The sequence below is a fragment of the Priapulus caudatus genome, unplaced genomic scaffold (assembly GCF_000485595.1).
Source record: "Priapulus caudatus unplaced genomic scaffold, Priapulus_caudatus-5.0.1 Scaffold56, whole genome shotgun sequence".
Taxonomy (NCBI): domain Eukaryota; kingdom Metazoa; phylum Priapulida; class Priapulimorpha; order Priapulimorphida; family Priapulidae; genus Priapulus; species Priapulus caudatus.
In genome coordinates this window covers 92,888-108,326 of record NW_014577117.1, presented here as the reverse complement: position 1 = coordinate 108,326, position 15,439 = coordinate 92,888, and the positions used below count along the sequence as shown (strand labels likewise).

The window sequence follows — 15,439 nt, the reverse complement described above, 5'->3', positions numbered from 1 at the left end:
TCTCTCTATTTTCCCTCGTTCTCTCCCTCTCTCTTTCTTTCTTTCTTTCTCAACCCCTCTCCCCCCTCTTCTCTCACCAATCTCTCACCCCCCTCTCTCTATGTCTCTCTCTTTGTCTTCCCTATCTCCCTCCCCCTCTCCCCCTCTCTCTCTCTCTAAAGCAGGGTTTGTTGTTCATTGCTGTGTATGTCTCCATGCGAGCTCACCATGTGCGAATGCCTAGAAACATTCTGCGGGTATGTTATTTGCAGCTACGCTTTCTTTACCTACTAGAAAATGCGTTGTATGTAATGTGATGCGATGGGCTGTGATCAGGTGTGAGTGTATGATGAGATAGGATAATAGATAATAATGTAGACAGGAGTTATATAATAATATAGACAGGAGTTATATAATAATATAGACAGGAGTGACTATATTATGACACTTGCGATGTGATGCGATGTGATTGTAATCATGAATGTCGTTAGTGATCAACGTGCAGGCGTCCTGTTTTTACGTCGTTCATATCGAAATATTCTGGAAAACTGTTCTTGGGGGGATGCAGCTGCTAATACCGGCGAAGAGAAGTCTTCACAGAATTTATACAAAACATCGATCGGCGGTACACGACAACCGACGGAAACTTGGGAAAATTAGTTTTGTTTAGCAAATTCATTGCTTTTTTGGCATCCAGCGTTTTACCCTTACTGTTAAAAATAGTTTAAAATACCATAACATAGTGAAACTGAGCATGCGTGAAGCAACGACGGCGGCGTGCATTCATGCCTTCTATGTTGTCTATGATAATGTGTTTTAGCATTTAAATGTAAAGCCTCAGTGAGACGTAGTTAACATGAAATACAAAAAGTTCGTAGAGAGTCTAAGAGAGCGCGCGCGCGAGAACGAGGGAGAAAGAGGGAGAAGGGGAAGGAGAGGGGGAGAGAGAAAGAAGGAGAGGGAGAGAGGGAAGGAGAGAGTGAGAGAGAGAGAGAGAGAGAGAGAGAGTGCGAAAGAAGAGAGAAGAGAGGTTATCTAAGATTTTGCTGTGAGGCTGAAGGATTCTACGGGCCGTTCCGTACTAGAAATATTCTAGGTGTTGGTTTGCCGCGTGTGGTAATCGTACAGTTACCGTCTGCAGTTGTGAGGAGGAATTGGGCAAGAAACTCAAGTCATAGGTCTATGCCTGTGACCTATACCTGTAGAGATGTTACGATATCATAGAGCACAGAGATTTTCAGAGTAGGTGTGGTGAAGTAATGTATTTTCAATGTAAAATAATTGTAAATCATGAAGAAGAATACCCACAATGACCGCGTGCACTATTAGTATACATAGGGCTTCTTTCTCTGCGGGATTCCTCTCTCTCTGCTGTAGAACCCCCGTAAGGAATTAACGACAGCAGCAGCAGCGGCGGCTATAGGGAGTGAACTTTAACGATGAGCGTAATAATGCTGCCTGCTTGTATAAAGTGTTTGTTTTTACTGCATGTGCCGATCCACACACTAGTACGGAATGTTCGTGACGGATATGGCAGCTGGCTGCATCCCGAATGTAAATATGGCGACCACCTCTCCCTGCCACCGTCTCCCTGCCACCCTCTCCCCGCCACCTTCTCCCTGCCACCGTCTCCCTGCCACCCTCTCTCTGCCACCGTCTCCCTGCCACCCTCTCCCTGCCACCCTCTGCCCTGCCACTCTCCCTTGCCACCCTCTCCCTGCCAACCGTCTCCCTGCCACCCTCTCCCTGCCACCCTCTCCCTGCCACCGTCTCCCTGCCACCCTCTCTCCGCTACCTCTCCCTGCCACCCTCTCCCTTAACACAACGTCTGTATCCCGTCAAACGCTCCCGCATTACCCTCTTTCTCTATCTCGCTTGTCTTTCTGTCTCTTTTTGTCTCTCTCGCTCTCTACTTCTCTCTGTCTCGCTCTCCCCGCCTCTCTCACTCTTGCTTTCTCTTTCTCTCTGTATGCGTCTCTCTCTCTCCCCGCCTCTCTCTTTCTCTCTCTCCATCTCTTTTTTTTCTCTTTCTTTCTCTCTCTGTCTCCCTCTCACTCTCTATCTTCCGCCCTCGCTATCTCTCTTTCATAGCCAAGACGGTGATTATTGCCACATGGTGTGCGTCATGTTATTAGATGAGCTCCCGCTATGAGGGTGTGCGCATTCAGAAGGGCGGGGTTAAGTGCCGGTCTCAACTTCTCAACTCTCATGTCAACATCTGTGCCGTCACTGAGATTTGTTCTCGTACCGCGCGCTTTATGTTTCTGATTGCATCGTCTCGATCCCGCTCGCGTGAGATTCCGCCATACTACACTATCGACGTGTCAGCTATCCGAGCTGACCACCTATATATAATATCCTTGCAGTTACCCGCTAGTGCTTCTGGCAAAAAACGCTTTATTTGTACGTATAGGTAGGTAGTAGGTACACGCACACGCACGCACGCGCGCACACATACGCACGCGTGCACACATACGCACGCGCGCACACATACGCAGTGTTACGCACGCACGCACACATACGCACGCACACACACGTAGATGATATTTTATAGGTCACACATTCACTTACGAATTCTATCAACGGGTTTTCTAATCGGCGAATTAGTGAGCAGGTTGTAAGAAGATGAACGCCCGAGGGCGTTCCTTATGTGATCGATTTCAATCAGTTGCTGCGAGTCGGTTTGATTCTGGGTCGACCTCTATCATGAGATTAAGGTCGAAGCTGTTTAGTTATATCGTATAAAAGACTCACTGTCCAGTGGCACTATATTACACATTAGTTTTGGGCACATCAAGCGTGATTTCATATCGGTAGTCAGAGACCTTTCACGTCATTAGCTTTTGGGCGAGGTATCATGATCACTCCACAATTAATATCACTCCCCTGTGCTCGCTAACCACTGAGCCTCTCGCTGCTGCGTGGTTGCCATGGTGACAATAATCATCATCGGCGGTCGTACACGGCACGCGGTGAGAGCATGTGTCGAGCACGTGACAGGATATGACGATGATGTCGCAGGATGTTTGTCACCAGGTGACACCGATCCCAGGTTGTCGTTGTTGACGTCACGCAGTAATCCTAATGCTTATGAGGGGGGATGGGAGAAGGGGGGGGGGGAGGAGGCTCACACATCCTACATATCCACACATTAATAGCATAGAGCATTTATGACACTGAACAACGAAGGAGGGATTGAGTGTTATCGTACGCTGTTGTTGATTATTCTTTTGGTATCGTTATATATCATAGTATTTTTTATTTATGGATTCATTCTCTTGCATAACACTCTAATATCATTTGCCACCATCACTGTTCATTGCAACTACAAACACTCGTCCGATTTGAATCGTTGATTTTGTCTTCCATGTTTTCTTTCCATTTTATCTGATCGGCATTTATTTTTCTGTTCACAGCTTCATCAAGCAGTATAGTCAGGCGGCGGACGTTCACCGAGCTTTTGCTCTCGACAAGAAGCCATCCTCACCTCCCCCGCCGCCCGCAGCAGCAGAGGCAGTGTCCGACGGTCAGACCAACGCGAAGTCCGCAGCGAGACCGCTAGAGGCGCCCTACTCCCGGCACATCGAATTTCGCAAGTCGGGAGAATTCACTCGCATCGGTGATGAGTGGCACCCCGAGGTCGCCGCCGCCGTCGGCAACGGTTACCGCGACGACGCCGTGTCGCCCGCGTCCGCGCGTCTGCTGCTGAGTAACCATGGTTACGCGAGCTCGTCTGACGCGAGCAGCAGCATCTCGGAGCAGCCGCGAGGCGAGGACTCGTTAGAGGCGGACAGGTATCGTCTGACGGTTGCCGTGGACGACGACGGAGGCAGCTGCGATCGGGAGAGCGAGTGTTCGAGCCCGGACCTCCCGCTGCCCCCGCCCCCTCCCCCGCCGGACTCGGACGAGGAGGACATGATGGAGGAGGAGCTTCCTCCCCCTCCCCCGCCCACCGTGCTCGCAGCGATCGGCGGCGCGGAGACGCAGCGCCCTCTATCGCCGATCCACATGGCACACAGAACGTGAGTGATTGCCGCCGCGCGAGGGATTGGTCGTGAAGTGAATAACAACAGAGTGCACCTTGATTAATTACTGTTAATTACTATTAATTATAATTACTGTTATATATATATAATCAAGAGCCAATAATAGCTAAGTATTATTAGCTCTTGATATAATAAATATTTCGTACTGGTATTGTCTGTGAAACCAGCTGCAGTGGGGTCTAATAGAGCAGTGCCTGAATTAACAATATTGTCTATACGCCATGACTATAATGTTAGACCTGGGTTTTTTAATGTCACTAAAATAGTTAAGAGGAAATGCTTGAGAGAAAAACACGCTGTGAAATGTGTATAAGTCCTGGTATATGTCCTTATATTGCACGTTTCGTAGAACGATGATTTTGACGTTTGTGCAGCATGAAATATTACTTCAGCGATCGTCCACAACTAAGCGTAAACCTGAGGGACTAACACGCGTGTGTCTCCCTTCTACATACAGGTACTCTAGCAGCAGCTCCTACATGTCCCACAAGAAACAGCCGGGAAGATTCGGTTTCTACGGCAACTACCACCGCAGCTACCCGTCGCTGTTCCCCGAGCCGTCGCCGCCGCTGCCGCTGGCGCCCTCTCTGACGGAGGACGGCGGTGGCGGGGTGACGCGAGCGCGCGTGGGTAAGGCGGGAGCCACGGTGATATTCAGCAGTGACTCGGGCGAGCGGCCAACGCACGTCAACTGCGCTAACGAGGAGATCGAACACACTTCGGTCAGCGCCACCGTCGCAAACTTCGAGAAGGCGTCGACGACGGTGGCGGCGCCCCCTGGCGACCGGCGCGCGGAGTCGTTCAGCGGCTACCCGTCGTACGCGCGCACGCGCAGCAGTGGCGCCCTCCCGGACGTGAGGGAGCACGCGGCGGCGATGACGACGCGGGCGTACCGGCGCGCGCGCAGCGACCGCATCCCGGACCTCCTCGTCGTCGTCTCCGACGAATCCGGACAGGAGTCGTCGACGACGGGAACGGACTCGCCGGGCAGCATGTCGTCGCCACCGCCCTGCGACCCGGGTCGCGCGTCGCCCACGGCAACGACGAAGACGAGGCTGCGGCCGGACATCCGGCTCAAGCTCTACACGAACCAGCCGCTCGTTAACGGCAGCAGCGGAGGCAGAACCCCGCCGGACCCTCGCCTGCTGTCTCCGCCGGGGATGGACGGAGGGGAGGCGCCGCGGTGGCGCGCGCGGTCAGAGAGTCCGTCGCCGACGGCAACGCAGCAGCAGCGGCGACCGTCGGAGGAGGAGCGCCATCTACGGGCGCTGTCGAACGAGATCGCGAGTCACACGCTCGACAGGAAGCTGTCTAGCATCCTGCGGACGGACGCGGAGGACAGGTCGATGTCTGATTACATCGCGGGGATGTTTGACGTGATGCCGCGCACGCGGCAGCAGCAGCAGCAGCAGCAGCAGCAGCAGCAGCAGCAGCAGCAGCAGCGGCTGACGACCAGCAAGTCGTTCACGGCCGGCGAGGGACAGAAGTTGGCGAAGACAACCCTGACGTGAGTGTGCGCTGCTGTCGCTGCCGCCGCCGTCGTAACCGTTCACTTGTCATGTAGTGTCACGATCGTGCGACGGTTCGATTTACCATCGTAGACATTGCATGTTCACTTGTCACATAGCGTCGCGACTGAGTCGATTGTTTCGATGCTAGAGATGAGTTGAGATGATTTTAGATTGAGAATGGTTGCAGCTGAATGTAAACTGTCACCCTTAGTACAGGTACAGCTTTGTACAAAATTCCTCTTTTTTTTACTAGAAAGAACAAGTTTCGGTAATTACACTTAATTCGATGTTCTTGTAACTGCCTCGCCGCGTTTTATGAATGAACGACTGGCGACGATTTTTATAGCCCAAGATGATTTCTAAGAAGAGCATCCCGTTTTAATTAATTATCTTCCCTAGTAGTCGATGGCGTTTTGATTTTTTTCTGGTTTGGTATGAACATTAGCTGCAGTGTAAAACGCGAACTGTGCGGAATGATGCTTATGTGTGTATGTATGTATTTTTAGGACGAGTAGTTCTTCTCAACTTCCACTGTCAGCTTACTACCAAACCTCAGAACCTAAAGCGAAGCTGATGACACGAATGAACTCTGAGAAATCTCTACAGAACAGCATGCAGCCCATCGACGATGCAGAGATCACAACCAAAAAGGTGCGTGCGTGTTGCAAATATCAAAGTTCCGCGACAGTTTGTGCATGTTATGGAGATATTATCAAGAGCTAATATGATTATAATACATATACATGTATTATGATATATTATATTATGCTGTTGATATTGTTCTGATTATTGTAAAAGGGATGACAAAAAGTGTGTATCTCTTTTGTTCGTAATGACAGTAATAGAAACCACTAATGTAATAAATACTATGTCACATTGAAACTAGCTCCCTATTATAGTAGCATAGCTCCTAAACACGACATCTGTAAAGCATATGCTACAAGTGTATGGAAATTGTGGTCATCATGTTTACCTGTAAATGCTACTGCACATGATAAAATAATCGTAATATCCACCTTCCACCCAAAAGCACGGTAAATTTGTAGCGCATACTGTAAAATGCATGTTCGAAGAAGAACAATCGTGAAATATGAATGTCGCATAAAATCTGTTCTGACTAACGTGCGGTACCGCCGCCCCATGCATGGAAGGGTCCTTCCATTCATCCGGTCGAAGGAAAACGAATTCCCACTTAGTGTTTTGCCCGACTAGCGTGGAACATTATAGTGACAAGTTTAATCGTGCATGGCCAGCAAGCTAGCTAGCTAGCAGGTTTAACGTGCATCCCGTGACCTACATTACAAACTCGCTCGTAGGTAAGACACATACACACACAAACACGCACGCATGCACACACGCCCATACAACACACACACACACACACGCGCGCGCGCACGCACACACACCCACGCCCGCACTAGGTAGCAGGAACCTGCGACCGGAGCGTGCTCGCTGGTTTACTGCACATCCTGCTGTTTTCAGTTGTTTGTTGTATTGACCATGACTCAGATCTGTACCTGTACTGTACGGCATGCCTTGAATTCGTGCACCTGATCGTAAACCAATGTAAAACCCCCCACACACAAAATTCTCTATGTACATTGTGTTGTCTGAACGGGAAATAGTCAAACACTAGTCCATAACCTGTCATGAAAATCCTAAATATACGGAGGATATGTACTTGGCCTTAATATCTGTTCTCTGGTGAATCATGTCAAAGCTATAAACTGCTTTTAGATAATTTCGTAGTGGGGATTTGTGCTGGCTTACTGTGTCTGAATTCAGTATTCAAAAGTTCCACATGCAATGTAGGAAAAATAATCTTTCTCTTCCAATAACTAAATGTCATTTGTAGTATATTATCAGGAGTAATTAACAACAGGTGACTATATTGTTTATCAGCCAATAACAAGTTTAATTTTCAATTATATTCAATTACATTTTAACAAGTATAAAGCCAAACGACTGACACTCCCCTCGTAATATGTGAAGTTGGGACAAGTAAACATAATAATACAAGTATAATAATAATAATAAGTATAATAACAATAATAAGTAAAGTCCACACCTCGTTGCTACGCCCTGCCCAACAACCAACAACCTCCTACCCCACATACAAACACACTCACCCCCCATCGGTGAAGCCATCGTCGTCACGGTTACCGTCGTCTCATCCTTACAGGAGCAGCTGATCACCAGCATCACTCGGAAGCTGAAGATCGTGCGGGACGAGCAGCAGCTGATGCAGAGCGAGCTGACGGCTAACGAGGCCGTGGGCGCGCTCGTCACCTGCTGCGTGGAGAAAGCTGCGAAGCCACACCACGTCGACAAGTACAAGATGTACGTTGATGAGCTGGACAAGATTCTCAACCTTCTGCTGGGACTGAGCGGGAGGCTGGCACGCGCCGAGAACGCTCTCACAAACCTACCGCACGACGCTGACAACGAGGAGAAGGTGAGTGAAGGCTCCCTCCCTCTCTCTGTCTGTCGTCTCTTTCCTCCCCTCTCTCTCTCCGCTTCCCCCCCTCTCTCCTCTCCCCAGCCCCCCTCTCTCTCTCCTTCCCCTCCTCTCTCTCTCCCACCGCCCTCTCTCTCCCCCAGCCCCCCTCTCTCTCTCCCAGCCCCTCCCTCTCTCTCCCCAGCCCCCTCTCCCTCTCTCTCTCCTCACATATCTGCGATAATAACCCCCCTCCTCTCTCTCTCTCTCCTGTAGGCGGCTCTCATGGAGAAGCGAGACAAGCTGAGCTCTCAGTACGACGAGGCGCTGAGGTTGAAGGAAGCCATCGACCGCCGCAGCCGCAGCCTCTCCGACGCTCTGCAGCACTGCCTCACCCAGGACGAGTTCTCCGATTATGAACACTACGTACGCATGAAGTCCAAGATGATCATCGATTCACGAGAACTAGATGACAAGATCAAGCTGGGGGAGGAGCAGCTGGCAGCGCTGATGGCCGGCCAGTGGTGACCACGGATGATCGACAGTGACCACGAATGATCACGGATGATCAATCGTGATCGATGGTGACCATGAATGATCAATGGTTACAAGAGATCAATGGTTATCAGCGATCGATGGTGATCTGTGATCGATGGTGGCGGCTGCTGCGACTGTGATTTGTCGATGACAGAGACGGGATATACGAAAAATTTCGTGAAAGAATTGCTCATAATTTATTTAAGAAGAGAACTAGCGTGTACGCGTGCTCGCGACGTTGGCACTGTCTAGTCAGACGCCCTATGGTTGGTGAGTGTCCCCCTCAGGATTGCAACACTAGTGGTGATTCGCTATGGTATGCACTGCACAATGTAACAGTCAGTGATTGGCTGCGGCCAACAGATAGTGGTAAGTACCGATGTTAATTGACTAACGGAAGATGTAGCTATGTAGCAGCCGATGCTTCCGGAACATACGATGCTAATACAAATGAATGCCATGTTAAGAGGAGAAACGCGTGTACGTGATTACTGGTGTATTTTAACGCGCGCGCATGTAGTTGTGCCTAAACCTGCTGTATGAATCCCATGATTAAACGGTATCGAGGTTTTGCATTAGGTATACGTTTAATCGCTTGATGACTGTTTAAACCGTTTTGCGTACGTGCGTTGATTGCTAGGGATAACTGTACAAAATTTCCATTGTAAATATTCGAGGTGTGACCAGTTATTGGTTTTTTTTAATCATACGTTGTAAGGTGTTTGTTTATATGAGCAGAAAACGTTCGATTTATATTTTTTATTATTATTTAATCATGGTGTTTGCAGTGCAAGGGGAGTGAACGCCATTGAAAACACAGCACTACTACGTGCATATTGATATTTTGTTATCAAGCCAGATGGAAAACAACAACCAAATAGACATATCAGCGTATCTGACCGCGGTAATCAAGCAGAGACTGCTCTCTGCTTCCGTTGCCATGGGAGATTATGTTTTGGTTTATATTCATGATAAAAGTGGGTTCGTTGGTGTAGATTGTGTTAAAACTGCAGCTACTGCAGTCTTCATTGTCTCAGCACCCAGCCACACTGTATACAGTCCCAATGTGAGTGGATAATTTTTGTTTAGTGTTATATTCATGTTCCTACGCATCGTAGCCACCCCCTGACTTAATACGTGCATTTAGAACTTTATTTTTTTAGTTTCTTCTCTACTAGACGGTTCTTCTCAAACTTCTCCGATAATTTAGTTCTACTGCTTGTTTGTGCATGTTGCGGATTTAAGTTTGTATGTACTAGCTGTGTGACACCCATGCTTCGCTGTCTAGGCATGTTCTACACTAGCAGCTTGAATAGGATATTATATTATGGAAAAGTGAGTAGCAGAAAAGAGTCGTGCATTTAATCTGGCACTGAATATTTGGAGGTGTAGATTCGTATGAGAATGATCAGAGCTATCACATTTTTTTACAAATTCTCTAACGTGACAACATTGATTACGTCGTAGTATAAAAGTTATGAAATCAGTTTACAAATATACAATAATTGTACATTGCATTTGTTTAGTGATTCAGTCAGAAATACATTTAACATTAAGCACATGGTTTTGTATTCCGGACCGTTTGTTATATCCATGCAAAATAAAATGTATACTGTTAAAAACAAAGAAACCATATTTATTCTATGCAAATTGGAGCAAACGTATAAGAACACTCAGTACTCCACGAATGTAAGACGTTTGTAAACGTGTGTACACAAATCGTTTATTTACAGAACCTTTTAGTAAAATATATACGTGAAGGCAACAGCCGTACAATTTTTTAGCCATGTATAAGAGGTATACCATTGGTCAGAGTGAATGTTCTTGTAAACATCTAATAATCTAGGAACATAAATAGGCCAGGACAGTTCTCAACAGCATATCATGATATCTGGCTGCTGGTAATAAGTACTGGTACTCAGTGTGTTTGAATGTCATTAACTGTAACCTAGCAATAATACGATATCAATCACACATGCGTAATCTATTTGCAGCGAATTTCGTTCAAATTACTAGATGTTACATTTGAAATTAGTTGATAGTTCAAACAATCCTAAAATATGAGCACCAGTAAAAGAAATACATTTTTATGCCATTCATAATTTCATTACTGTACATGCCTGGCAGGTTATGTGCACTCTCCAACCTTCATCTCACCATAATAGATAAGTTGAAAACAAACAACAAAGATACTGTATGATAAGCTACATAAAGGCTTTCAAATTTTTTTCGAATATTCTCTCTAATTTCGTGAGAGACCTAACCAACTTTTTGTTTGTGAAATTCAATAATTATTACTAGTGCTGAAGGGGTCGTTGTCGTATCAGGTACTACAGATATGTACCTGAGGTACATATATGTATACACAAAGTGTACCAGACTTGTACTACAGAAGTGTACCCTAACCCTAACCCTAAACATACCTCGTATAAAAATATAAACATAATACTAAACAACCCAAAACTACCTCGGGTACGACACCATCTGCATTGCTAGTATGTACAATTTCAAAAATAAGGGTACAGCGCCATCTAGGGAGGAAGTTTTCCCTTTTCACTTCATCTAGCAGTAAACAAACAATTCCATCAATTTCCTAGAATATACAACATACACCACAAGAATAACACAATGATAACACCACAAGAATGATACATATATAATATACAAAATCGAGTTAGATGAATGAAGTTAATTAGTACAACAATAAAGAAGGCAACATGCCTTGTTTAAATTTAATTATATTCTTACTGTTTTACATAAACAAAATGCACAAATTAGATGTTTTTTTGCATCATGGTAGAAAAACAATTTAACAGATAAAAGAAAATTCATTAGCACTAGGTTTTACCTAGTCATTTGTGATAAATGAAAAGACATAGAGGTAAACGTTAACCATATGGCAATCTCAATCGCCAACCAGATTCCAAAACAACCAATAACCATAGTCCGCTGGCAGGATTGTTGTTATAATTCATGAAGTTGTTCGTTTTTGTATCGGGACATTGTTAAATCTAGCACTGTGTACTCTTTCCTAAAGCACCATTTGCAAATGTTTCATCCCACTTCAGAATTCCTATTATCAATTCTCCGACATACAAGCATATCAGATCTGGCAATATTTACACAACTGCTAAACTCATACAATGGACACAGATTGCCAAAAGAATGTAAGTGTTAACAAAGTGATACATCAGGTTGAGCTGTAGCAATAGGCGACGATATTTTTCTAGAAGCACTTCATGTGGAGATTGTATCAGTATGGGCTGATATCAGGATAGATGCATCCTATTAATGACGCACTCAAAAGAGGCGATGTGGAACGTGTATCCTAATATTAGTTCACATTTTCGCCTGACAAAGCGACAAAGTGGTTTCAACTTACGTCATTGTTGTCTCTGCCATCCACCTCCTGGTGCACAGCTGCCATACACTGAGCATCAATGTCAGAAAAATCGATAACGATCCTATTCCGGGAAGGCTTGTATTGCCTGAATCCGAGAACACAAAAGCAAAACGTGAGGTGACCACCTGGAGAAAACTAGGGAAGAACATGGAAGCAGTGCTCCAACTGTCACCTACAACCTGACATGTTGCACCGACTGGTTAGTAGATTGGTTCCCAACTCCTTTTGTGCCAGAAAAAGATGCTGAACAAATCTAACAGCACTACCCCGCAGTACAAGGGTGCACACTAGTGACAACTGTAGCAAATCAGCTCAAATATTAGTTAATATAGTTGGCAATAGTTTACATTAGTCCCAGCAGCTCTTTTCGCACCAATACAGACAAGAGACCCTACTTCGATTTCACCCGCATGCAGTTTTATCTTTGCCATGCCTCACTTAATCGAATCGCAGCCTCATACCTGGGGCTAACGAGGAAAACATTACCTGAACACGCCACGCCTTACCTGAACGTAATACCCATCCATTCTGCATTATTATATTTAATAACGTCAAATTATATCCGTCTATACTATCATTGAACGTGACTCTAGTGTAGTAACCCTTTTAACGAATCATGGTCTCACACCTGGCGCTAACGAGGGAAGCGTTACCTGGACGCACCACGCCTTACCTGACCGTGACTCCGGTCATCGTGAACAGCCTCTGTGATGCGACGTACTCCGGCTTGCAGCGGTTCTTGTCGGAGTAGTAGACGACATCGCGGATTCCGGCTTGGATGATGAGCTTCGCACACTCGTTACACGGGAACATGGCGACGTACATCGTGCAGCCCTTCACATCCGCAGAGTTTTTATTCATGATCGCATTCATCTCTGCGTGGCACACTGCATGCATCACATCAATAATTATTATTATTACGCGTACGCACATCACATTATTAACGATTATTATTATTATTATTATTGTTATGATAATGAAGATTTGCTTCATTGTATCTTGTTCATTAAATGAGAAATGTTGGCAATAATGAACTAACTAATAATGAGTCAACATACTCATACGAAGAATAGTCTACAAACGTGTGCAATATTACCATAAAAAAATCTCGCTTTTAACTTTACAAATGAGACAGCTACGGCACGTACAGGGAAAGGCTTCATAACTAATTGTCTGTGTGCAGTGTGCACGTACATACCATATGGATATTTCCTATCAAGCCAGTCTTCACTGTCTTTGCCCCAGGGTAAATCATCGTCCGGGCAGCCATTTGGCATGCCGTTGTATCCGATTCCAACAATCTTGTTATCAGGGTTAACGATGCACGCGCCAACCTAGACAAATAAGGTCATTGTCCTTATATACCAGATGGATCTTTCCTCACGTAAATGTTTCAACCAATTTAGCAGGTAGTGACTTCATAGCTTTAGATTAGATACTATTACTCTACCCAGTACTTCCATGTCTAACACATTAACTGTAAAAAGCAAAACATCAATAGCATTTTCCTGGTAGTTTGTACACTATAAACGATTTTGAGCACATTAGATTTCAAAGAAAATTCTGACAACCTGATAGATAATAGACAAATTATTCATTTTAGAACTGATACACATACAGGCACTAACATGCAGCTTTTAATGTTATCATCGCAATGCAGTTTACACTATAGTGCTATAGTGCACAATAAAGCCAGCAGTTATGTTAAAGAGGATAAAGCCACAGCCTGCAGATTTAGCGTGGCCCTATTATAACGCGATCGTTAAAGTCCATAAAATGTCATCGCGAAACAAGCGGGTCGCGCTAAATCGGGGTTCAAGAAAATAAGCGTATAAACTGACCCAATGTTGACCTAACATCCTACATGTCAACACAAATTAGCTTTTAGTAAAGCGAACAATGTGAATAAAACAATGCATACAGTCATGTACACAACACACACACACACACACTGCAACAAGTCATGTAAACTCATTTAGTAGCTCGATCTATAGACAATCGTCGCTTCGACCTTAACTCACCAAAAAAATTTTCAGTTCCTGAAAGATAAAAAAAACGCTGTGGCTATATGCCCGGCAGCCGGCACCCTAACCCTCCTGTTTACTTGAGAAATCACCGAAAATTAAAAACTGCCGGGCATTTAGGAAATCGAAGACCGTGCCCGGCAGCCGTCGGATATTTTATAAGTGTCGATTGCGAGTTCGTTCGCTCAGTGATCCGAAGCTAGGAGAATTGGGCTAGTTCGAATATACAGCTCTAACAAAAATTGCTTGACATTTCTAAACAAATGTAGAATACTTTGGATCACGTAGTACACTGTTTACTTGAGAAATCACCGAAAATTAAAAACTGCCGGGCATTTAAGAAATCGAAGACTGTGCCCGGCTGCCGGGCATATAGCCACTTCGTAAAAAAAAAGGTCCAATAACTCATTGCGTTATATCGTGGCACGTAAAATCGGGGTTTCACTGTACCTACCTGTGTACTTGGGTCTTTACTTCTTTGTGCTGAAAGGAAGGCCACTGCCATGAAATAGTCTGGCCACTCAATATACTCGGTTCTTTTCCTTGGATACTGTTTCCTGAAATAAACCGAAGAACATCACCATACTTGTATTTAGGTTGTAAGTTGTATTTAGCTAGGCATTAGATAAGGTCTCAGACCAATAATTGATGCCTTGCATGTACTGTAGTGAAGTTACATCTCTATGGCGTTTAACGAAAGCATTTTAAATGTCATCGTTTACTTGGTGGCAGAAAACACGTTTAACCAGGGTAGGACATTTCCGAAAAATTACAGTAGGGGCGCCAGACTTGATCCCCAGGACCCGGTTCCACAGTCGTGGATTAACTCTTAACTCAGAGTTAAATTCCGTTTCACAGTCGTGGATTAACTTTAACTCTGAGTTAAATATGCCTAACTCAGAGTTAAAATTTAACTCTGGTTCGAACCTGGATTAACTCTTAACTCAGGGTTAAAAATGGCTGATTTTTACCTTTTTAACGCCCCAGTTCCCGAAAAACAAAAAGAATATCGCAAACACGACGACCACTTCAACATCATGACTGATCGCGAATTGTACGACAGATATAGGTTTTCGCGGCAGGGTCTTGAAAGATTGTTTGGACTTATTGGTGATGAGTTGCCAAAGATATACTCGCAGAGAGGGATGCCAGTACCCAAACACTGGGTGCTGTTAATGGCCCCACCCTTTGCTTTGCGATTGGTGCATTTCAACAGGTAATAGCAGACAGTTTTGGAGTGAGTAAATCCACCGTGTGTCAAGCCATCGCAGCCGTTACCGATGCACTAGTTGGATTACATTAAGGCCGGTTGATCAAATGGCCGACAGCTCAAGAGGAAGTAGCAATGTGCAAAGCTAACTTTCATAGTATCATCGCATTCGTCGGGTTTCCTGGCGTGATCGGTTGGGTAGACTGCACGCATATTAGAATTCAAGGGCCGCGTAAAGCAGTTGAGAAGGACTACGTTAACCGTAAAGGTTATCACTCTATCAATACGCAAT

General features: G+C 45.4%; 2 protein-coding genes across 2 annotated transcripts; one reads left to right on the top strand and one right to left on the bottom strand.

The window, feature by feature from the left end:
• The first annotated feature begins 3,394 nt into the window (after positions 1-3,394).
• Positions 3,395-10,717, top strand: LOC106821046 (protein Shroom2-like). Its single transcript, XM_014825682.1, has 5 exons — positions 3,395-4,001; positions 4,483-5,532; positions 6,043-6,187; positions 7,719-7,991; positions 8,250-10,717. Exons 1-5 carry the CDS (start codon positions 3,895-3,897, stop codon positions 8,499-8,501), a joined length of 1,827 nt encoding a protein of 608 aa, XP_014681168.1. The 5' UTR covers positions 3,395-3,894; the 3' UTR covers positions 8,502-10,717.
• A 194-nt stretch (positions 10,718-10,911) lies between these two features.
• LOC106821033 (deoxycytidylate deaminase-like) lies at positions 10,912-14,494 on the bottom strand (the record flags this gene model as incomplete). The annotated part of the gene is given in 4 exon segments (XM_014825669.1): positions 10,912-11,998; positions 12,587-12,800; positions 13,112-13,247; positions 14,392-14,494. Coding segments are annotated over 4 exon segments (568 nt in total), but the record flags the coding sequence as incomplete, so codon positions are not given.
• Between the last annotated feature and the right edge of the window lie 945 nt (positions 14,495-15,439).

Coding starts and splice junctions, on each gene's coding strand:
- LOC106821046 (XM_014825682.1), top strand. CDS start 3,895: ATGATGGAGGAGGAGCTTCCTCCCCCTCCCCCGCCCACCGTGCTCGCA. Junction 4,002..4,482: donor ATCCACATGGCACACAGAAC/GTGAGTGATTGC, acceptor TTCTACATACAG/GTACTCTAGCAGCAGCTCCT. Junction 7,992..8,249: donor ACGCTGACAACGAGGAGAAG/GTGAGTGAAGGC, acceptor TCTCTCCTGTAG/GCGGCTCTCATGGAGAAGCG.